Source organism: Euwallacea fornicatus, chromosome 14 (genome assembly GCF_040115645.1).
Source record: "Euwallacea fornicatus isolate EFF26 chromosome 14, ASM4011564v1, whole genome shotgun sequence".
Lineage (NCBI taxonomy): Eukaryota > Metazoa > Arthropoda > Insecta > Coleoptera > Curculionidae > Euwallacea > Euwallacea fornicatus.
The window spans coordinates 1,562,676-1,586,298 of NC_089554.1; the positions used below are offsets into that span (position 1 = coordinate 1,562,676).

At 33.1% G+C, this 23,623-nt stretch overlaps 2 protein-coding genes and 1 long non-coding RNA gene across 3 annotated transcripts; 2 read left to right on the top strand and 1 right to left on the bottom strand.

Moving 5' to 3' along the window:
• The first annotated feature begins 911 nt into the window (after nucleotides 1–911).
• Nucleotides 912–8,839, top strand: LOC136343343 (uncharacterized). The gene is made up of 3 exons (XR_010732770.1): nucleotides 912–1,136; nucleotides 8,071–8,390; nucleotides 8,440–8,839. It is a non-coding gene; the product is annotated as an uncharacterized lncRNA (long non-coding RNA).
• A 5,631-nt stretch (nucleotides 8,840–14,470) lies between these two features.
• On the top strand, nucleotides 14,471–19,823 carry LOC136343316 (phospholipase A1-like). Its single transcript, XM_066289975.1, has 8 exons — nucleotides 14,471–15,019; nucleotides 15,123–15,326; nucleotides 15,380–15,561; nucleotides 15,617–15,722; nucleotides 18,580–18,801; nucleotides 18,860–19,045; nucleotides 19,363–19,543; nucleotides 19,629–19,823. Exons 2-8 carry the CDS (start codon nucleotides 15,272–15,274, stop codon nucleotides 19,780–19,782), a joined length of 1,086 nt encoding a protein of 361 aa, XP_066146072.1. The 5' UTR covers nucleotides 14,471–15,019; nucleotides 15,123–15,271; the 3' UTR covers nucleotides 19,783–19,823.
• LOC136343326 (lipoprotein lipase-like) lies at nucleotides 19,519–21,001 on the bottom strand. The gene is made up of 5 exons (XM_066289993.1): nucleotides 20,778–21,001; nucleotides 20,538–20,719; nucleotides 20,314–20,466; nucleotides 20,130–20,258; nucleotides 19,519–20,069 (listed from the first exon to the last, which is right to left on the bottom strand). The coding sequence occupies exons 1-5, from the start codon at nucleotides 20,999–21,001 to the stop codon at nucleotides 19,852–19,854; spliced, it is 906 nt and encodes a 301-aa protein (XP_066146090.1). The 3' UTR covers nucleotides 19,519–19,851.
• Between the last annotated feature and the right edge of the window lie 2,622 nt (nucleotides 21,002–23,623).

The following is a 23,623-nucleotide window of genomic DNA, read 5'->3' on the forward strand; positions in this document are numbered from 1 at the left end:
TCTCTCACTCATTATCATATAGACTCAGTTTATGGTAACATTTTTATTATTCTTAAGGTTAGGCTACTTTATAGATTCCATTTGCACGTGAGTTTTTGCTCTGTGAAAGGAAGTTAATTAAGCATATGTGATGTTCTTGTAAAGCAAGTAAATGTCAGACAACACAAAAATGTACTTTTGGCCGCTTTTGCCAAAGGACAATTAATTACAAAAACAACAGTTTACCATGAGGACAGTGTGCGTGAGAAAGGCGGATGGACATGTGGGTTTAATTTTTTTTTCTGGTATGTTAATACTTTCCCTTGCTGTAGTAGTTCTTTATCTTTAGATGTAAAAGGCGCAAAAAATTATTTCTAAAATCTATGCTCGTTTTTAAGATAGTAAAGTTGATGGTGGCCTCATGCGAATGGTAAAATGATTAAGCTACGTGGAAGATGAAGGCCCTTAAAGTAATGTAACTACGGACAGACAAATAACTTAATATAAAGTTATAATGGATTTGATCAATAAATTTTGTTCGGGGAGCGGACAGGAAATCTATCAGATAAACTTTCACATCAGCCAGGTATCGCCTCAAAATATATACTTTAAGCCATCAAGGAAGATTCATATATATATTTTTGAGACATAAGCACACAAGTCGTTTTAGAAAGATTTATTTTAAATTAATCACCTTAACAATTTTTCGATTAAATTAACTCACAGCTCCCTGATAAATACACAGAACACTTACCTCCATTTATTGTTGATCTTTGGCCATATCGGCTAACCATATTATTTCAGTTAACAAATTGGAGTAACATGCGTTTATCCAATTATCGCGTTGTAGGTACATAAATAAAAACATCCATTAGAAAGGACTTTAGAGACAATTATTATGCTGCATGCATGTCCAACACATCAATCGCAAATTTCATCAACAGCACTGCGGTTTCAAATTTCTCTGAATTTCTCAGTGCGAGTACTGACTTTAAATTTTAGAATTGAAAATCAGATGAGATAACTTCGTTAAAAGGTGAACTAAAGCTGCCCTTTGTTCTATTTTAACTTTGAAGAATACTCACCGACAACAAGAAACTTTCCTCTGTTCAGGCCCTAGAGATTTCTGTCCAATGCGGATCACTGAGCACTAACACGTAAGTTCAGTCACACACTAATGTTTAAATTTTAGTTTTTGATACACACACGTTCGCAACGGATGTAATTTTCAAATTTCCGAACGGTTTTACGATCTGAAACTAGAAAATTTTACTTAGCTCAGGAGATAGATTAAAAAGAATAAGTATTTACATTAGGAAACCACAAATCTCACAATTTTCTTCATTGATCATTTCAGTTGTAAATCTAAAAGTTTAGATTAAGTCTACAATTGTAGGAGATGGATAAAACGAACCAAGTGGACTATATAGGGCAAACCAGTTTATACTGGCAGGACTCTGGCATTCCATAGAGTACCACATTTTAAGTTCAGTAAGTCATTTAAACATACACTTCTTGGCAAAATTATAGCCCCCCCCCCCTTGTTTGTACCGTAATATAACTGTTAACTCTAATAGACAAAATATTTTAAAATTATTTTAGGTTTAACAGTATTTTAAATAATTAACAAAATCCAACTTTTTCATAACACAAGTTTATTTCTGGTTCAAATACAAAAATTAAATTAAATTCCAAGGCGACAAAAAAATATAGGCCATGCTCGGTTTTTAATTTTAATCTTATTCAAAAGACAGTAATAATTTAGTTTTGAAATATTTAATGCTTTCTGCTATTATTTGTTTGTTATTATTCAATGCAGCTAAATTCAATTAAACAATGCCCAGAGGAAAAATGTTGTCGGAGCGTGAGAAGGTTAATGAAACTTTACGCGAAAAAAGTTGGACAATTTCAAAAATTACTCGAATTCTAAATGAAAGCAACTACGTTATTAAGAATTTGATTAAGCTGGGCGATGATTATGATTGAAAAAAGAGCACAGGCAGGCCCATGGCAACAAATGTCCGAGAACGGAGAGCAATTCTACGCCAAGTATCCAACTCTGCAGCTATTCCAAAGGAAATTTGTCACCAACCTGCGGAATGTAAACATCTGAAATGTCGAACGCATTTTTCAAAAAGCCAGAAATTTAAAGTGATCAAAACTAAAGAAAAAACCTCGTCTTTCAAAAGCCCATAAATCCAACAGGAGGAGATTCGCAATTGAACATGTCTCGTGGAAAAAGTAATGGAGACAATTTATTTTCAATGTTAAAAAACGTTTTAATTTGGATGGGTCAGATGCATATCGATAATACTTTTATTATTCACGAAAGGAAAAAATATCGTTAAGTAAAGGTCAACCAGAAGGAGGAGGTATTATGATTTTGGCTTGGATAGGGCACTGTGGCAAGATTGAATTAAAATTTTGTTCGCCAAAAATTAACGAAAAAAAATATATAGAAGTGTTAGAAACCGATCGTTGAAAGAGGAAAAGATCTAACAAGAAGGAGATTCATCTTTCAGTAAGACAATGCACCCATTCGCACAGCTTGAACAATAAAAACAAATTTTAAAGCCAAATATATTTCAATTTTGTCCTGGCTAGCTCGATCACCAGATCTTAACTTTATTGACAATTGTTGGGGAGAACTTTTTCGAATAGTTTATGCACAAGGAAAACAGATCAACTCCATAGATAAACTTAATACTTGCATCATATAAAAATGGCCCAATATTCAAAAAGAATACATACAAAAACTTTTTAAATTGCTTCTAAACCGTTAGGTGGAAGTCTTAGAAAACAAGGGGGAATCAACAAACTACCACATGAAGCAACTATAAAGTTAATCGGTAGATATAAAAAGGCCCTGCCCTATGTTTTTGTCGGCTTGGAATTTTATTTTATTTTCGTATTTGAACTAGAAATAAATTTTTGTAATAAAAAAGTTGTTTTTTGTTTATTATTTGCAATGTTGTAAAACCTAAAATAATATTAAAGTCTTGTTTGTTAGAATTAACAATTATCATAAAACATTTTGATGGCCTATAATTTTGTCAGGAGTGTTTATCGGTAAACACTTCTTTTTCAAATACAGGGTGTCAAAATTGTAATTTTTTTTTGCATTTTCCTAAATACTTTATCTAATTTTTGAGATAATTTATTCAGTTTTTTAGTCTATGACGGTCCGTAAGTTTTAAGACGTCTAGACGATTTAAAAATTGTTTTGCACTGATTGCTTAATATAAAAATTTTCAATTCGATATTCAATTTAAAAGCTTTTTTGTCTTTTGCAATTTTGTCACATCTGTAACCATTTTCGATTAATTTAAAAGTCTCTGAAAGAACGGATCATCAATAAACATCTTATTCATCTACAATTTAAGAATCGACGGGTATTATAAAACCCCTTAAGTCATCCAATAAAGTCACAAGTAAAATAAAATAGTACCATGCTATTAGTAAAGCAATAATATGCTGGCTTATTATTATCACACGCTTTCATCCAAAAATTTTCTGTAATTTTGATGCATTTGTACGATTATCCACGAAAATTCTTTTTTAAATAAAACGTTCTTGTAGAGACTTTTTGAAATTACTCGAAAACGGTGTCAGATGCGAGGAAACTGGGAGTCAAAAAAGTTTCTAAATTGAGCGTGGAATCCAAGTTTTTGAGATTAAGCATTCAATGGAGCAACAAAAAAAAGTTCTAGACGATAATATTGGGCCTGATCGCCAAAAAAATATTACCCTGTAGGTTTTTAAATCATCTAGACATATCAAAATTTGTGAATCATTATAAGTAATGGATGGTAAAAATTTTAATAACTTATCTCAAAAAATATTTTAAAAGTTCCAAAACGTTGACATCCTGTTTACATGGCTTACTGAACTGAAAATAAGGTACTATATCGAATATCAGTGTTTCACTAGTATTCAGCCTCACCCTCTATATGCGACCTAGGCGATAAATAAATCAGGAGATAGGTCTATAGCTCGGTTTAGTCCAACTATTGGTCTGTCTTTCTACCGATTCTTGAATAGATGAATATTTCACGTCGTTACCCTATGAATGACCTAAAATCACGATGAAATTTGGACGCTTATTAGCTCTATGAACCGCCTATCTGTCCACCGCCCTCCGTTTTTTTTTAATGACCGTAGGAGATAAGGTCAATGGTTTATATTATAAATTATTATGTCTTCGGTATTTTCTTACATTAGCATGTTCTCACTTTCGTCATTTTACTTTATTAGACCTTCTATAATCTGTAAATCAGTTAGTTTTTTTAATTCAATTTAATATTTTTTCATCCATTTTCGCTATAATTGTCAACACTGAATTCACACACTTCTTTTTTTTAGTTTTAACATTATTACTTTTAAACTCTTATCTTCCTTCCCAAATACAGTAACGGTCATAATTATAGCAACTTAAAAAAAAAATTTGTCATAATGGCCTCAATTCAAAACACCTTTTTAGAATATATTTAATACACCACTGTTGATGTTTAAAATGCATGGAAGCCATGCAACAACATTTTGTATATAAAAATATAAAAAAAAAAACATTTCTTCAACGCTGGAAAAAAATATAATAACTTTTGCAATTTATTACATTTTATTTATTACAAAAACTAATCAGATAATAATTGTTTTTAAATGAACATTTTGTAAAATACCCTTTCTGCTGAATAGCTTCTGCACATCTTCGTGGCATTGATTCTATTAATTTGTTAATATAAATGTCAATACTCCGGCAGGCCTTTTGAAGTGCTTGAAAAAATCCTTCAAATTTAAAAATGTTTTATGGAGAATTTGATTATCAACATAATCGCACAAGTTTTCTATAGAATTAAGGTCTGGAGATTGCGACGACCAAGGAAGAACTGAAATTTTTAGCTCTCTAAACCATTCTGACTTAAATTTCGATTTGTGTTTAGTGTCGTTGTCTTGTTGGAAAATATTTCTTAATGGCATTATTTCATCAAGATACGATCGTAGATGATTCCTTAATATGTCTCTGCACACAAAACGATCCATGCGATCTTTTATTTAATGGAGCAGTCCGATCCTAAAATTAGAGAAACATCCCCAAACGATAATCGAGCCTCTATCTTGTTTTACAGTTGGTAAAATGAACTTTTTGTTTAGTTCTGTGCCTTTGGAACGTCTAACATACGATGGTTCATCATTTAAAAAAAATTAAATTTGGGCTCGTTGCTGAAAATTATTAATTTCCACTGGTGAGGTGTCCAGTCCTGATGATTTGGTGCGAAAGCTAAGTGGGTTTTTACATTTGTATTTGACAGCAATGGTTTTTTCTCAGGTCTTCTACCATATAATCCACTCTCGACCAACGTTCTTCTCACCGTTTTCGAAATGATATTCTCAAGTTTCATTTCCTTTAAATTTTATTTTATTTGTGTAGATGTGAGATATGGATTATTTTTTATCATTGTTATTGTGCATACATCAGTGTATGGTGTTACGCGTCTTAAATTTTTTAAAGCTGCTACATCTCCCGTCTGTTTAAATTTTCTAATAATTCGCGATCAAATTGATTTATTCAAACACAAACTCTTCACGATATCAATTTGCTTTTCTCCGTTTTTGTAACGTTGGTTTATAATTTTTTTAAGTTCTAAGGAGACTGTTTTGCCACGATCCACGATGAAAATCGCAAAATAAATCTACTAAACTGAACAAATATTCTTTCAAATGCCCTTGAGTCAGTTCAATACATGAAATTCCAAAAGTATTTTTGTTCAGAACTAAAGAAATATTTTTTTATATCTTTATATACGAAATGTTGTTTTTTGGTTTTCATGCATTTTAAACATCAACAGTCGTGTATTAAATATATTCAAAAAAGATGTTTTCAATTTAGACCATTACGAATAAACTATGTAAAATTTTTAAAAGTTGCTATAATTATGACTACTAATATATGTTACATATTTGGTTATTTCATTGTGCTTTCATGCATCTATTTGTAAATTGCTACGATTATCATCGTCTCTATATTTAGAATTTGTATATCCTGATATGTCCGATTTCTCATCACTGATTCCTGTTTATTGTTTTTTATATTAGTTGTATTTTTACCCCAATTAATTTATCATTTTTTTCTAAAGCTATATTCTTGGATTCTAATGGATTCTCTAATTTTCCTCTATTTATTTATATCTTTGCTTGTGTTTGTACGAAAAAAAAACCTCATTTCTACTATGATTCTCCCCTGTGAAAAATGCGGCACAAAAAAAATAATTTCATAATTTAAACACTGTTAGAATTTGGTATTTGTAAGAGAAACAAAAATTCATATTTATTCAGAACGAATATACAAAAACCGATGTACATTCATGAATGATACACTAATGAGGGGTAGGAATTTTGAAACAACTTGCGTTTTGATGGGGATATTGACAAATTGGAACAACAATTACAGTATTTTTTGTAGGAATTATTGGCTACATTTTTTGAAACCAATGTAATTTTTCAAAAGAGAATTCCCTAATAAGAGCCCGGTGAAATTATGACAACAATATTACACTATCCGGTACTCTCATGTTCGATTTATCGGCCGCAAATCAGTAGTATGCAGTACAGGGTAAAGAGATCACTTAACCGAATTTACCTGAACAGTGCGAAATAAAATAATTGTTTGTATGGCATCCATAATAAAAACTAAAAGGTTTTTATTGGCTGTGTGTATGTAAAATCTACAATAATGAAGCAGTAAAATTTTGTCACTATCATACGATCTTCCTTTGTAGAAACTGTAAGAATCCCTAGTTTATCAAAGTCTAAAATAACTTAGAACAATTATATTTCCTATATGTTCAAGATATTTCATTGATATTTTATTAACCGTAGCAGATAAATCCATTTTCAAGGAGGATCCTGATTAAACGTTAAAATACCGAGTTTCTGGTAACTCAACCAACTCTGTTTCTTTCCATTTAGGCAATCAAAATTATATAAAGTGTAAAGTGGCCACATTGTAATTTTTGCGATTTCAATTTAAATTAATTGGAAAAGGCTTCCTGGTGGTTTCCCTAAAACCTGTTGGGTCTTGACAGCTCCTCTAGGGCTCGCAAAAAAATTGACTTTGGAAATAGTCACTCTAAGCACTCAGAGAATTCTTCGCAGGTGACAGAACTTGTTTTAGTTATCTCCTTAAAGCAACTTAAAACTTTGCACTCGGGCCTTTTAAAACTCGTTAAGTTTATTAACTTATCTTTCAGATGAATACTCCCTTCAAGCAGTTGCAAATTGACATTTTAAATTAACTTCCAAAGTTTTAGCCAGGTGTCTAAGTAATATAGTTACATAATTAGTTCTTGATGCCTATCAATGCATGATAATAAGTGCTGAACTTCTTTGATTTATGTACATATGGTATTAGTTGCTGTTTTGTAGCACACCATCTGCACGTTTCACTCTTCCTGCCTGTTTTACATAATTTCCCCAAAACGGGTACATGTCTGAAGGCAGTTATTTCCCACCTTTCGATATTTCGGATTGCGCATATACACTGTCGCTTATATACTCATGTACTAATTAAAAATTTAAAATAGGTAAGTTTACAAAAAATATATTTTTTCAGAATTAATAAAATATATTTCTTGTTTTTCTAAATATTGAAAAAGTATAAATAGAGTTTTAATACATTTTGTTTGTGTTTTTTTTTTCAGACTATATCTTGTTTTCATAGGATTCATATGTAGAGCAACCAATTTATTTATTTCTATTATTTTGTGACGTTGACTTTGTTATTCCCAGTATTGACTAAAAATATTTCAAGATGCCGAGAGGCGATCAATTATCACATCAGTTAAAAGAAAAAATCTTAGAAAAAATTTAAAATAGTGAAAAGCAGTGTAAAATTGTAAAATATTTAAATTTAAATAAACTAATAATGTCAGGGGAGATTTCTAATTTCAAAATCAGAAAAATCTTAGATGAACTTCCGAAGGCCGTGGGAGAAAATAAAAAAATATTGAAGTGATGGACAAAATAATTATAATGTTATTCATCCAGAATGCCTTCAAGAGTGTAAGTCGATGCAGCCAGTGTTATGTGTTTCAGTATCAGTGAGTACGATAAAACGAAGATTAAGATGAGCTGGTTTATAAAGTACAAATAGGTAAACAAGCATTTTACATAAAAGACAAATAGAAACGCCAAATTGCGTTTTGCGAAGGAGCATGTGAACTAGTTATATGAAAAATGAAAACTGAGCTCAGGTGAAAATCAATTTGAACTGTTTAAAATTACATGCAGTTTTTTAGGGCAGAAGACCAATTAATAAGCAGTTTAATCCTAAATATACTAAATCGACGGTTAAACATGGAGGTGGCGCTATTATAATTTATGAGTGCTTCGGAGGATTTGACACGGATCCATTAGTAAAAATTAATGGTATTATGGATCAATATGTTTATAAAAATATTCTAGAAAATTACATGTTCCCCTGAGCAGAAGAAAATATCGAACTTGAAAGAACGTTTCGACAAGACAACGGCTTAAAGCGTACCTCTAAATTGATTAAAGAGTGATTAACCGTACATGACGATATGATGATCTGGCGAGCTCAAATTCTCGATTTAAACCCCATAGACAACCTTGGGGATGAAATGGACAGAAGAATTCTTAAGAAAAGTATTACAAATATAGCAATTTTTTTCAGAGAAGTTGAAAATGCTTGGAACCCAATATTTGAAGATCATATTGAAAAATTATTATAGTCTATGGACAAGAGATATCGGGGAATAATTACAAATAAGGGATATATTACTAGATGCTAAATAGAATGTGTAATTGTAAGGAAAAAAGTAAGAAATATTTTAGTTGCTCTACTTTTGACCCATATGTTTTAGAATTTTTTTTTAATTTCCAGTTTAAAAATATTTAACAAATAAACATTAACGTTTATATATGTATTTCTAATTTTAATTAATAACTGCTGTTATGGATTATGTCAAATCAATATTGTGAAAGGTATTAAAAAAGTTGCCCCAACATACATATGAGCAATAGTGTAAGTTGATATCTGAACGTTAATACCGTTCTTTGTGATGCGAGTTTAAACCAGATTTAATTCGAACAAGGAAATCAAAAATATATCTTCAATTTTGCCGTCTTTCTGCCCGATTTGCGCTAAAGGAATTCAGAAAGTTGGAGCATGCATTGAGCAAAAGGGGAAGTAGTGCGGCTAAGATAAATAATTCGAAATCAAACTGTCTCGAATATTCGTAAATCTCTTTCCAAGAAAAGTTGGAAACAATGAGGAGTCTCATCATCAAATGTAATTGAGAACTCATTGTGAGGATTTGAGATGACAATACATTCATTAAAATTAAGAATCGATCAGGAACTGAATTTCTATGGCAGAGGCTTTCAGTAGATAAGCTCATTTCTGTATTCAATGGCTTCAGAATCTTATATCCGTCTATATTTCTCTCTCCGTCTGGTTAAAGGCGAAAAGTGTTCTGAAAAGGTAAAGTGGCAATGTATATAAAGTTATTGCTAGTTTCAGCCCAACTACAAAATTGAGATTTTATAAAAGGAAAAAAATATTTCCGTAGCAAATTTAACAAGACATCTTTGTAATTAAAGACATTCTCAAAAATTTATATAATATATCTACAGTTTTGCCATGCGTTGTATTGTTGTAAGACCTGCTCAGAATCTTCAATAAACAACTATTTAAGCATATCGAAAAACAACAACTAGCTATATTATACAACCATTTTATAGTAGCAGTTTTAACAGACATGCAATTGGCCCTTATATATATAATATTTATATACCTAATATACTCAAAATACCATTTTAATATTATTTTAAAGCCCTTTTACATAACAGTATTTTGTAAGGAGAAGATGAAATATTGCTCCGGTTGCTTTAATATAATGACCTTAATTACCTATTGCTAGTTTCAATTAGAGAATAACCCCATGATGTAATCAAAGGCAATATGCGGCCTCTAATTCATTGCTCTGACAACTTATCTAGAATTTTACTGTGTCACATCAGCGCAGCTAATGTTAAATTATGACAACTTCTTGATCCTCGTTAGTTCAATTTGCAAATTATCTACTTCTCCATCTCAATGAGATGATAAATATTTCAAAATATACATGAGTTGCTATAAGTGATAAGTAACGACAATTTTTATCTAGCTGTGTAATTATAAAACTTGTTTGGCTCATTTCCGGTTCTGAGCTAGAGACGCAAATTCTAAATATTTATTTAAGGAAACAAAAATAGTCCAAAACCAAACAACCACCTCGACTTTACCAAGAGTATTCACGTCGTGCCAATCACGCGTGCATAATAACGATGGCCCTGCTAAAAACAGATTTTGAACAGGTGGTAAGAGACCTCAAAAGTTGTTAACTTGAATTGAAATAGTTTCACTTAATAAAGCAGCACGATGAAACCTACATATAAACAATCTTTAAGAGCGAAAAAATTTGAGTACTGTGAAGTTACCCCAAAGGGATACTCTGAACTATTCGGATCTAAATCTACGTAATCATGTGAGAAAAAACTAACCGCTAACTGCACCCACAGATATACCACAATTTTCGCACGGCCGGAACTGTTAAAAGCACAATTTTTAACCATTTAGGTACCGCACTTGAAAATAAAACCCTTTTAACGTCAACTCGGGAATTTTTAAAAGCCCTTTGAAAATTGCCGTCACACGGTTTTAAAGGCCGGGAGTTTCGTTAGACTAAAGCGGTTTTTCACTTCGGAAAACGAAGGAAACTCGCGCTCTACACGACTCTCGCACAACAGACAGGTGGGCTCGATGAAATCGCAAGTTTTCCCAACCACGTGGAAATGTTGTCCAGTTTTTGCGCCTGCGCAACCGCGCCGATTTGTTTGGGTGCATTTTTATAGTTTTTTTTGCAAACGAGATGGAAAACCAAACTGAAAGAAGTCGTCTATTTAAGGGATAAAAATATGTCTCAGAACTTCGAAGCTATCGACGAAAAAAGTGAGAAAGTTAGGTGTGAAAAGTATTAGGCAATTTATGTACGATTTCTAGGGGAAGTTCATGCATAAATGCATGAACTTCCTAGAGCTGCCTAGCACCAGGAGTTATCACCCCACAAAACCCCTGTAATGTTTCATTATCAGTTCAGATCAAAAAATGCTTTGCTGCCCTTAGCTTCCTTAGTATAGTCCGTCCAGAAAATATTCCAATTAAACAAAAGTTACCATAAACTTTTTTCTTTCTATATAGTCTAATAGATTTAGGACGGGAGAAACTGGAGGCCAGTATACAGGGTGATAAAAGAAGATTATAAAATATTTAAACAGGTAATAGTACGAACCAAAATAAGCAAAAAAATCTTAACAAACATGGATCCGCAAAGTAGCAGTTTCAGATATGTGGAAGGTTATTCTTTTTTAAAAGACTTATTTCTAATTACTTATTGCTTATTTATTAACTACAAATAACAAAAAAAGCCTCTAACAAAAACAAAAAAATACAGTTACATAAGATGTTCAAAGTGCCCTTCTTGCATTTCCAAACAGGCCTGACATCTTTGTCTGAAGGTTATTCGAACCTTTTTAATACCCTCTCCTTGGCTCGGATTTGTTAGCATTTTTTATTAATCCGTAGCTGCAGCTCCTCGAGACTATTTATAGGAGTACTATAGACTAATGTTTTCAAATGCCCCCCAAAAAAAAATCTATAAGATTAAAATCGGGCGATTTTGTAGGCCATAATACAGGTCTGCCCCTTCCTACCCATCTAAGTGGAAAAGTTTGGTCTAAATGCTCTCTAACTGCAATTGAAAAATGAGCTGGCGTACCATCATGCTGAAACCGCATTTGTTGCCTTCGGTGTAAAGGAATGTCGTCAAAAAGATCACCCATTGTGTTTTGCAGAAAGATTAAGCAGCGCCTGTTAGTCGATTTGGTAAAAAAAACAGGACATAGAAATCTATCGTCTATAATACCCATCCAAATGTTTGATGGAAAACGTGTCTGATGTCCAGATATCATTAGAGCATGGGATGTTTGTCGGCTCAAATATATGAAAATTAACAACTCCATTTCGAGTGAATCTGGTCTCTTCAGTAAAAAGAATGTTGGTAAAGCGGTAAAAAAAACCAAACGTGCTTAATGATCAAGTGGATTCAAGGCCTGCACCCGGTGTACGTGGTATGGACAAAGCAACTCCTCGTAGAGGGTTTTTCAAACAAGAGGAACACTAATTCCTACCGCAGCCGATATTCTTCGCACACTCGTCCCTGGATTATGCTCTATCCGTGCTAAAATTTCTTCTTCTACTCTAGGAGTAGATACTGACCTTGATCTTCCGGATAAATAACATTGTTCAATGAACCGGTATCGCGCAATCTTTGGTGAATTGTTCCAGACGTACAATGTGAAGGAATCTGGCGATTTGGATAAGTTCCAGCATAAAATCGTCGCGCTTTGGTGGAAAATGCCATTAGCACGACCATACATGAAATGCGTGTCGGTTAATTCTGCGTTAGAGTAAACAGCCACAGCAAATCAAAACTTGCACAAAGACAACAATCAAATACTTAATGTTTATACCACGATAAGAAAATGCAAGTTTTTGCAATATAAAAAAAATTGGATAAAAATGAATCGTTTTTGTTTGTTTATAAATAAATAAGTCTGTTAGGAACTTTAAGTTATTGGTTTTTTGTTGTTGTTAATTTTGTTAGTTGTTAGATATATGTATTTTATCCCTTAAGTTACGCCCATGCACTGCGATACTTGTTCTAAGAATACCATCCGGGTGCCAAACCTCATGGCCCATCAGGACAAAACCAAGGGTGCTTTTTGGCTGGGGAATATGCTACTAGTCAAAGGAAGCTTTCTCGATCGGGATTATTGCCATGATTGGCAATTTGTTGGATCTGTAATATTCCCAGAAAAGCGACTAGTATAGATATTCGCCAGATGGCCGCGATTTATGGCATCCGGCTCAGCCATAGCTCGTAAGGGCTCTTGGTTGTGATGCGCCCCTGGTTGGAATTCCTCAGGTTTAGTACTTAAAGGATAATCGAAGTCATTTTTCCCTCTTTTTTCTTCTCTTCGTGTTGGAGCGGCGTCGGTGTCGGGTATGTGATTAAAATCATAGTGTGTAATCCGCCCAATTAAGCATTCTTCCTCATCATACTTAGACCAATAAACTCTGCCATTATTTAAAGTAAGTGCAATTAAGTACAGTCCATTTTTTGTAAACCAAATTGTCGTTTTCGTCGTTTCGTTTATCAAAGGAACCCCTTAGCAAAGTCTTTCAAAAAAGAATAACCTTCCATATCTCAGAAACCGATACTTTGCGGATCCATGTTTACTAACACTTTTTTGCTTATTTTGGCCCATACTATTACCTCTTTAAATATTTTACACTCTTTTTTTAATACCCTATGTAGTTAAGTTGCCTGTTTCCTTTTAGAACCAATTGCAAAAGAAAATCTCTACACGTGATATCAAATGTGTTTTACAGATTTCGAAATTATACAGGGTGTTTCCTAACTACGTGTAAAAAATTTAAAGGCGTAATCCTCGACTGATTTTGAGTCAAAAATGTCTAATAAACATATGTCCGCAAATGCCTTGTTTCCAAGATACAGGGTGTTGACTGAAAGACGCTGAAAAAGGTTTTAAAGGTTTCTAAAGGTTTGGTGGTATTTACTAACTTGTTTATTGTTAGTTTTTCTTCTACTTTTGGGGTGATCAGAAGAGACTTGTCTATGCTGTCCCAATAAACACTCTAGATCAACTTCAGGAACGTATAATTACCGGATGTGAAACGATACGCAACACACCAGAAGTTTTCGAGAAAGTGAGACAATCATTAACAAGAAGGATGGAAGCGTGCATTATGAGTAATGGTGGTCATTTTCAGCAATTCTTATGATTAATCATTAAAGCATTCCCCCAAAAAATTGTCTTTCCTAAAATTCAAACACCCAAATTGAGTCATTTTGGAAATAAAATCTCTTTTTCTTGTCACATTTCAACACCCTGTATCTTGGAAACAAGGCATTTGCGAACATATGTTTATTAGACATTTTTGACTCAAAATCAGTCGAGGATTACGCCTTTAAATTTTTTACACGTAGTTAGGAAACACCCTGTATATATTTTTTTTATTGGATTGGCACGTATTATTTAAGATTAATCTATAGAAACAATCGGCAAGAAGCATGTTTGCAATACTTAACTATTCATATGGTTTCGCCGCAGTCGAACAGATAAAATTCAAACTCATTATAATATAACATCGACAACAATGACTATTTCCTTCGGACGTATAACACGCATCAGAACAGATATCACCAATTTATATTCTACTCACAGTCGCCCCAAAGTAAATCACATTAAGAGACAGTATTAAATTATTGAAGTTCAGAATAATAATGCAAAAAAACGGGTGACATAATGAAAAATATTATTATCAAACCAGTCCAAGTTACGCCACTAGCAATTTCATTACCAAATTGTCTTGGGCCACCTTGTTTTTGGCTGTGCAATTATAACAATGACATATGAGGAATATCAATTGGATTTCTTCTAGTTATTCGATCAAGTGTATTATTATACAGTGTCGCGTTAAGTTTACAACAATGGTTGATTGTCGGTTTTTTCACGAAGTAGTTGAGGGCGCAATGTAATTCTGCCGATTTACACTCAATTATCAAAAAAAATTATTCGTTTTATCGTGATACTTTCATAAGTGCGAATGAATTAAAGTTTGAATTTTTGTTTTCACTTTCCCCGTATAACTTATTTGTTTCATAGTATCAGAGAAGTACACATGGTAGGCGTTCTTTAAATATAAAGTGGACTCATTGTTAGTTCGTTATTGTCACCTTTAAGGTAATGGACTTTCTTTTTTTCACCATCTAAAAAGAGTGGCAGTCGAAGTTCGGAATAAACTGGTATATTTGTATAATTCTCAGTGAGTGTGATAATCGGTCAAAAGCCTTTTTTACTCCAGCAAGATTGTGCTAATAACACAAGTTGGCGAGTACGTATACCATTAGGGCATAAACTCATTAAACACTGTAAATGGATGAAAAGTACCATTAAGAATACAAGCAAAAAAAGACGTCTTTCTGTTGTTATATCAGAATTAGCGACTTCGAAGTTCATCTGCGCTTTATCCCCAACAAGGCATGTTATTTCACCAACATAGGCATACAAAAATCAGTCATAAATGGACAGAAACCGGGAATGGAAGTGGATTGATGTGAGATTGATGCGAAGGTTCTAGTGAATAATGGGTAGTGTTAGTGTTACAGACTTTTTGTTATCAATTTTATACATACAGATTGGTAAGTTTTAGACATATAATTACTAAATCATTAATAAGCAGCTATACTTTAAGGTTGTCTAAACACCGTAAAATCGTTTCACTTGTATATCGGTGATTGTCCCATTTATTTGTATGAGAGATGCACTCATTCGGAGGCTGTGAGGTTTACCCTATCGCTACCTCGCGAAAATGAAAGTCGTCTTTACGATTTAGATCCTTTGAATCCGGAATTGCCCATTGAATACAACCCATTGGTACAGTATTTTCGGTTGATGAAATATTTATAGAGAACTACTGAGGATTTTTTAGATCCCTACTAAAGTAGTCGTTCATGGATACGGAGGTCTGGATATTGATACAAGTACGAGCAATGTGACCAGAACGTACCAGGATGTGGGGTACAACGTGATAATAGGTAATCAGTGTTTTTTGTGCAAAATCGCTTGAATAATTTAGCGATGATGTTCATTGTTGAACAATCCTCGACGAAACCAGCCTGCATTTAAATAAAACAATTCACACTTTCTATACAACAAAGATAATCATTTGTTTATTCAAGAAATACACTCCTGAGCATAAAATTAGGGTGACCTCATTACAGTTTATTCAAATTTTCTTCATCTATAACATAATTTACTAACTTCATGTGGTGATTTTCTGATGATTGTTCAAATAAAAAGGAATTTTTGTTGTTACTGCAAAATGTATTAAAAATAATGAAATTAAAGAACATGGATTTATCCTGAATACGAAAGTTTTTGCGAACTTCAGTACCGAGTATTTCTTCCCCTAGCAGCAATAACAGCTTATAGAAGACGAGACATACTTTGAATCAGATTTTGCATCACATCCTGCGGAAGATTGTCCCATTCTTGCTCCAGCATTTCGCAAAGCTCTTTGGAATTTGTAAGAGCCGACACATGTCTCCGTAAATGCCTCTTTATCTCATCGCTACCATGCTCTATTGGATTCAAATCCGGACTTCGAGCGGGCCAGACAAATCGCGTGATTTAAAACTCTTCCAGAAAAGCGGTAGCCATGCAAGCAGTGTGGAGCCGTGCATTATCATGCGTAAAAGTTACGTTGTTTCCAAAAATGATTATGAATGGTACAACATGGTCTTCTAAAATCTCTTTCAGGTACTTGTACGTATTCAGATTACCATTTTGAATAAAATTTTTGATTTTATACGAGTTTCAAACGAAATTTCTCCCTATGCCATAACTGAGACTCTGCCAAATTGAAACTGTGTGCAATTGAAGCTATAGCAATGCACGCTTCGACGTATCTTTCACCTCGTCGTTGCCAGACACTCGCAGGTCACTCTGAACCCGTAAGACAAAATCGAGGGTCATTGGACAACAATATGCAACTTGGATCCTCTACTGTCCAAGCCAAGTGTACTCTTGCAATTTTCAGCCTCGCAATGCGGCATTCATGAGAAAGCGGAAGCCATGTAGCTCTAGTTCGACATAATAATCCAGCAGCATGAAGTCACCTCCTAAGAGTCCACTCGCTTACGTTTACATTTTTCACTGCTTGCAGTTGAGTTCGAAGGAAAACGGCCGTAACTCTTTGGTTTCTCAAAAAAATAGCATTGAGAAAGCGGTCATCTCTAATTATAGTAGCTTTCCCTTGTCCTCACCTGGATTTTCGAGTGAGAGGCTCAGTCTCTTCACACAACTGAAGCACTGGTTGCGCACTAAAACGACTTACTCTACAGTTTCTGGCAATTTCGTGCTGTCCACGACCATCTTCTACAAATACCTCAATTTGTATTGCAACGACACGAACAACGAAAGGACAAAATGACAATGATAATGAAACCAGTTGTAGAATTTGCAATATACATATTAAATATACAAAACAAAAAAATGATGATAGCGTATTTCTGGCATTTTAGAACGAGGCCATTTTTTGTCGAACATTCATCAAAACATATGATTATTGTTTAAGATCGTTGTAGATTTCCTAGAAGAGCTATCTTAATCTAGAAAAGTGCCCCTCTGATTTTTTTGTACAGGGCGAGTCAGCAACATTGAAAAGTAACTTAATGAATTCTATTTAAAATTTACTTTCAAACTGAATATGTTACGCGATATAGCTATGAAATATGCATATTTAAAAATATTTACAGACCTATAAGGTCGCTCAAAAAAGTGTGGTGTCCAAAAGTTACATTTGTTTAAAATGACATACCCTGTATTTGAGTAACCTATTGTATTCTACTCATAATTATATTATATTAATAAATAATTAATATAATGATACATAATATACTTTCATAATCCGTAACAGTGAATTTTAACCTCAACAAATGTAAATATAATATGTGTAATATTTAATAAAATTTTACGATTTTTCCAAGTACCTTTTTTAATTTAAAATATTTTATGTTGGTACCTAAATAGTAGACACCTTGTGGATTTTATTTCAAATGATTAGTTGGCAAAATATTGACCTAGCCTTTTACTTGCACTACTCCAAATATGAATGCTATCCCATACAAATTAAATGTACTAAGTGTCAATAAATAAATGCTTGAAAATTATAATTTTTCGAAGAAAATCTCGACTATATATAAAAAAAAGATTTATAATTTTGATTAGAATACAATAAAGTACTCAAATACAGGGTGTGCCATTTAAAAAACTGTAAGTTTTGAAAACCACATTTTTTTTAGCGACTCTGTAGGCCTTTCAATAGTTTTAAAATATGCATATTTCATTGCTACATCACGTAAGATATTCGATTTCGGAGTAAATTTTAAATGACATTTATTAAGTTCCTTCATAATTTCGTTGACTTACCCTATGCTAGCTTTGAGAAATTTTTCAAATGACTCTAATTTCATGCACGGAAGTGAGTATTCTTTTTTAATCGGCGAATATTCATAATTCGATAAATCCACAAAGAAAAGTTCAAATTTACAATGTTTCCCACTGATCAGTGGCGAAAATATAATCAAACCGTTCAGTGCTATGTCCAAGGGCCCACTTTGATCCGCCACTGACTATAAAAGAGAACTTTCGCCAAAGATATAATCAGTAACCACAAGAAAAATCAGGATCGTACCAGGAAAAATATCGTTACTTGTACCACTTAAAATTCATAACCAAAAAGCAACCACTGTGGATTTCTGGACACCTTTGTTAACTGAATTGTAAAATGAACTTTAAATTCAAATTGAATTTCAATATTTAAATAATTACGAAATGAAACCCGCTTAACCAGTGCATTTGATTAAAAAATCTGTCTGATGTCTCTTTCAGTGGATTGGGAGTCTTTGGCACAGATCCCATGCTACACCACTGCTTACTTAAATACGTGGTACGTAGCCCAATGCATTTCCTTACTAATGGTAGGCCTCATACCTCTGGGAATGAATCCACAAACGATGCATGTGATCGGCTTCAGTTTAGGAGCTCATGTATCCGGACTGGCTGGAAATAACTTACGAAAGACTTTAGGAGCCTCGTTTTATCGAATTACTGGTAAAAGCAAATCTTTAATTATTCTGTGTACGAATTTAAAAATATGTCGTTCATTTAGGATTGGACCCTGCTTTACCATTCTTCGCCACCTTGAAGAATGACTGGAAACTTGACAAAAGCGACGCTGATTTCGTAGATGTGATTCATACCAGTGCTGGAACATTTGGAAAATTGGAGGCCACAGGGCATGTGGATTTTTATGTCAATGGGGGATCATTGCAGCCTGCTTGTCAATCAAAGAAATGTGAGTCGTAAAGGATGTAAGTGTGATCTGCAAAGATTTGAAGATAGAACGCTTTTGAAATAATTAACACTCATCCTTTGCGTCCTTGATTATTTGGTAATTTATTCATTTTTTTTGGTCGTATTAACATGGTACTAACGTTGTTCATATAACGTTACGTTTATATTAGTCTATGACGTGATCGGTCTGGGCCATTTATGCGACATCACACCATCGCCGGCAATAACATAATGTATTTTTCACGTTTTATTGCTACTTATGATAGTCTTCCTGGATTATTTCAACAAAACTTCAGTGAAATTTAATTTCTCTTTTAGATCCACCTTTATGTAGTCACATAATGGCCGGTTTATATTTCTCAGAATCAATAAGAAACTCAGTTTTGGGAGGTAACTCTTTCATTGCCAGGAAATGCGACAATATTGTCAACTATGTGCTGGGACTTTGTAATGGAATTGAAAATAATATGGCAATCATGGGTGAAAATGTTTATTATCTGTAAGTAAACTCTTTTATAGAATTTGTAGCTTCTCACCAGTTTTTTTCACAACAAGAATAATTAAGTAGTACAAATATATTTCAGGACTAGAGGAATTTATTACTTAGAAACTGCGGATCAGCCTCCATATGCTTTGGGATTTAAATCATATCATTTCAAGAATTCAGGTCCGAGAAATATAGACTTTTTAGAAAATTTCAACAGGAAGTTAAAAGATTTTTTTAGTTTTCTTTGTTGAATGTATTTTTTGCGCTGATAAATATAAAGCTAATTTTCCAATTTTCCCTATAATCCCACACCAAATTCTTCAAAGAAACGGCTCAGAATGGTTAGTTTCAAAATAAAACACCCCTCGGACTGACGTATCTACATGTTCTCCAAATACTGCCACTTGGAATTTAGTTTCTTTGGGAGTTACCAAAATATTAAATTCCTCATCTTCCTTGAAGTTAACTTCTGAAGCCTCAACTTTTTTGTTAACGGATTCAATAAAAATCCTGGTAGCACGATGATGGTTGCAATTTGCTATAAAATTCATTAAAATAGTCGCATTAAAATCTTGCGAAGTTATTCAAATTCATTCACCGTCTTGATCGCTGTCAGGGCAACCGGGCTGATTGGTGCCACCATTGGGATAAAAGTCCACATGACCACATGGATGAGTGAATCCATAGAGTTGGATGTCTGTATGGACGACGTCGACAAAGTTTGCATCTGAAAATTTTCAGTACTTGAACAAACCAAAGTGTGAGTTTTCTTATATTGAAACCTTGCTCATTAAGACGTTCTTCTTTAGTCATGCTTTCGTTTGACCACGAAGGTCCTGCAGGATCTAAACCGGTAATTCTGCCAATCTTCTTGCCGCTTTCCTTTTTATATGCTTTTCCGGTAAATGCAGCTAATTGAGATCCCAGCGAATGTCCTGTCGAATGTCATATTAACGAAGAAAATTTTCATCAATATTTGCTTGGGCTGAAGAATGTAACAACCCACCAATTAAATGAAGGTTTTGAGACGGTATACCGGATTTTATCAAAAAATTGGCAATACATTTTCCAACTGGTTGAACATAGGCGCAGGACTCTCCGTAGGACATATTTGCATATTTTGACCAGTCAACGAATATAACGTTGTGATCGCCTTGAGATAGATATGCTTCTTTAAGTGGGTTAAACCTTCGGTATTACAGAAAAAATAAATATAACCTGAAGTAAAGTTTACAATGGATCTTACCATGGGGACACGTCACTGGAGACCCACCCATGCATCAAAACTATGGTTTTCGCATCGTTGCCAAATTCTACCAATTCGATGTTTTCTTCCGTTAAAACGGTATATTCCGGGTTGCTATTTTTGGTAAAAAATTTGTAGGATATTGAGCTTGGATCAGTTAAGTTGGCTCTAGAAAAATCAACCCTTGGAATGTTACGATAATGCGATTTACGATCATGAGACATTACGAAAAATTATAATAATTAATTTGCAATATACACTGAACAATGATTGTACTTTAGCACCTACGCCAGCTCCCAGATAAATATACAAGTCATCCGTTAAAATTCGCAGGATATAATATTATTTGATAAGATAATATTATTAGTATATCTAATTAAAAATGGATACGTTCAAAATCGTTTTTTTTTCTTACCCATGGCAACGATCACCAGTTTGATATTTTTAAAGGTGTTTAATATACAATTCTGTAAGATAAGTACACACACACACACAGAACCTTACTATAAGTCGTAAATCTTGTACTTTCTTATAAAGAGTTAAATAAGGGTACACATTATTAATATGCTGGTAACTTTAGCTGTAAGCTAATAGTGCCTTACTACTTGTCAGACCATTTATTTCCATGGAAACTAGTCTGTTGTTAAAGTTAACAGCACCTTAATAAGTTGTCTCTTAAGAATAAGTTACCATAATTGCAGAAGAAAATAAAATTTACTGATGTTTTCAGGTTTCTTTTTAATATAAATTTTTAACCTGTTTCTTAAGCGAATAAAATTGAATTTCTGCCATAAATACACTATCGCTCATATGTATAGCAATTTTTAAGTCAATTTTTTTTCTATAACAACATGAATTCGATATCATCTGTTGCAGTAATTATTAATTAAAATTAAAGTTAAATATTTTAATGTTAAGGTATATTTGTAAAATCTTTTTAAACTGTAAATGAAAAAAAATCTAAAGCGTACGGTTCAAAAGTAGAGCAACTAAAATATTTCTTATGTTTTTCCTTACAATTAAATATTTTATTTAGCATCTAGTAATATATCTCTTATTTGTAATTATTCCCCGATATTTCTTGTTCATAGACTAAAATAATTTTTCAATATGATCTTCAAATATTGGGTTCCAAGCATTTTCCACTTCTCTGAAAAAAATTACTATATTAGTAATACTTTTTTCATGAATTCTTCTGTCTATTTCATCCCCAAGGTTCTCTATGGGACTCAAATCGAGAAGTTGAGCTCGCCAAATCATCACATCAACGTCATGTAGGATTAACCACTCTTTAATTAATTTAGAGGTATGCTTTAAGCCGTTGTCCTGTCGAAACGTTCTTTCAAGTTCGATATTTTCTTCTGCTCAGGGGAACATGTAATTTTCTAGAATATTTTTATAAACATATTGATCCATAATGCCATCAATTTTTACTAATGTATCCGTGTAAAATTCTCCGAAGCACTCATAAATTATAATAGCGCCACCTCCATATTTAACCGTCGATTTAGTATATTTCGGATTAAACCGCTCATTAATAGGTCTTCTGCCCTAAAAAACTGCATGTAATTTTAAACAGTTCAAATTGATTTTCACCTGAGCACAGTTTTTCATTTTTCATATAACTAGTTCACACGCTCCTTCGCAAAACGCAATTTGGCGTTTCTATTTGTCTTTCATGTAAAATGCTTGTTTACCTATTTGTCCCTTATAAACCAGCTCTTCTTAATCTTCGTTTTATCGTACTCACTGATACTGAAACACATAACACTGGCTGCATCGACTTGCACTCTTGAAGGCATTCTGGATGAATAACATTATAATTATTTTGTCCATCACTTCAATATTTTTTTATTTTCGCCCACGGCCTTCGGAAGTTCATCTAAGATTCTTCTGATTTTGAAATTAGAAATCTCTCCTGACATTATTAGTTTATTTAAATTTAAATATTTTACAATTTTACACTGCTTTTCACTATTTTAAATTTTTTCTAAGATCTTTTCTTTTAACTGATGTGATAATTGATCGCCTCTCGACATCTTCAAATATTTTTAGTCAATACTGGTTATAACAAAGTCAACGTCACAAAATAATATAAATAAATAAATTGGTTGCTCTACATATGAATCCTATGAAAACAAGATATAGTCTGAAAAAAAAACACAAACAAAATGTATTAAAACTCTATTTATACTTTTACAATATTTAGAAAAACAAGAAATATATTTTATTAATTCTGAAAAATATATTTTTTGAAAACTTGCTTTTTCTTTAATTATTAATTAGGTGCTCAACATATCAGCAAAAGCGTATAAATAAACAGGTACAATGAAGTTCAAAGCTTTCAGTTTACACCAATAAATAATACTAACAACATATAATAACAAATAATAATAACTACGATCTAGATAGGACTAAGTACACTTCACTTACCAAAATCCATTATGCTGCAGTTATGCAAATACGAATTCACCATCATAGAGTTTTCCATGGGGAAAACTAATGTTAAAATAATGTGTTCTTCGAAACTGAGTGTCAACAAAGCATTATAGCACCGTCAGGGCTGGCCTTAGCAGATCTGCTGCCCTGGGTGAAATTTTTGCTAACCACCTCCCTGCCCCTGAAACAAACACTGACCAGGAAAATCCGTCTATTCGTACTACTGCTACTGGGCAACACACAAGTTCTGTATTACATTTTCTAATATCAAACGGTATGGGCGACTTAATACCTACATGGGTTGTTAAAAATAAAATATTTTAAAGTAATATTAGTGTATTTTTTATTTTTGAGTTCATGAGAAGGTATGACCATGTTTCATTAGCCTATAGTAAACCATTTTCAAT

What these genes read in the sequence shown, in the direction of transcription:
- LOC136343326 (XM_066289993.1), bottom strand. Translation starts at nt 21,001, where the DNA reads ATGTCTCATGATCGTAAATCGCATTATCGTAACATTCCAAGGGTTGAT. An exon ending in TCCAGTGACGTGTCCCCATG is followed by an intron (nt 20,720 to 20,777) that starts GTAAGATCCATT and finishes GTAATACCGAAG; the next exon opens with GTTTAACCCACTTAAAGAAG. An exon ending in AGAACGTCTTAATGAGCAAG is followed by an intron (nt 20,259 to 20,313) that starts GTTTCAATATAA and finishes GAAAATTTTCAG; the next exon opens with ATGCAAACTTTGTCGACGTC.
- LOC136343316 (XM_066289975.1), top strand. Translation starts at nt 15,272, where the DNA reads ATGGGTAGTGTTAGTGTTACAGACTTTTTGTTATCAATTTTATACATA. An exon ending in CCATTGAATACAACCCATTG is followed by an intron (nt 15,562 to 15,616) that starts GTACAGTATTTT and finishes AGGATTTTTTAG; the next exon opens with ATCCCTACTAAAGTAGTCGT. An exon ending in GGTGAAAATGTTTATTATCT is followed by an intron (nt 19,544 to 19,628) that starts GTAAGTAAACTC and finishes AATATATTTCAG; the next exon opens with GACTAGAGGAATTTATTACT.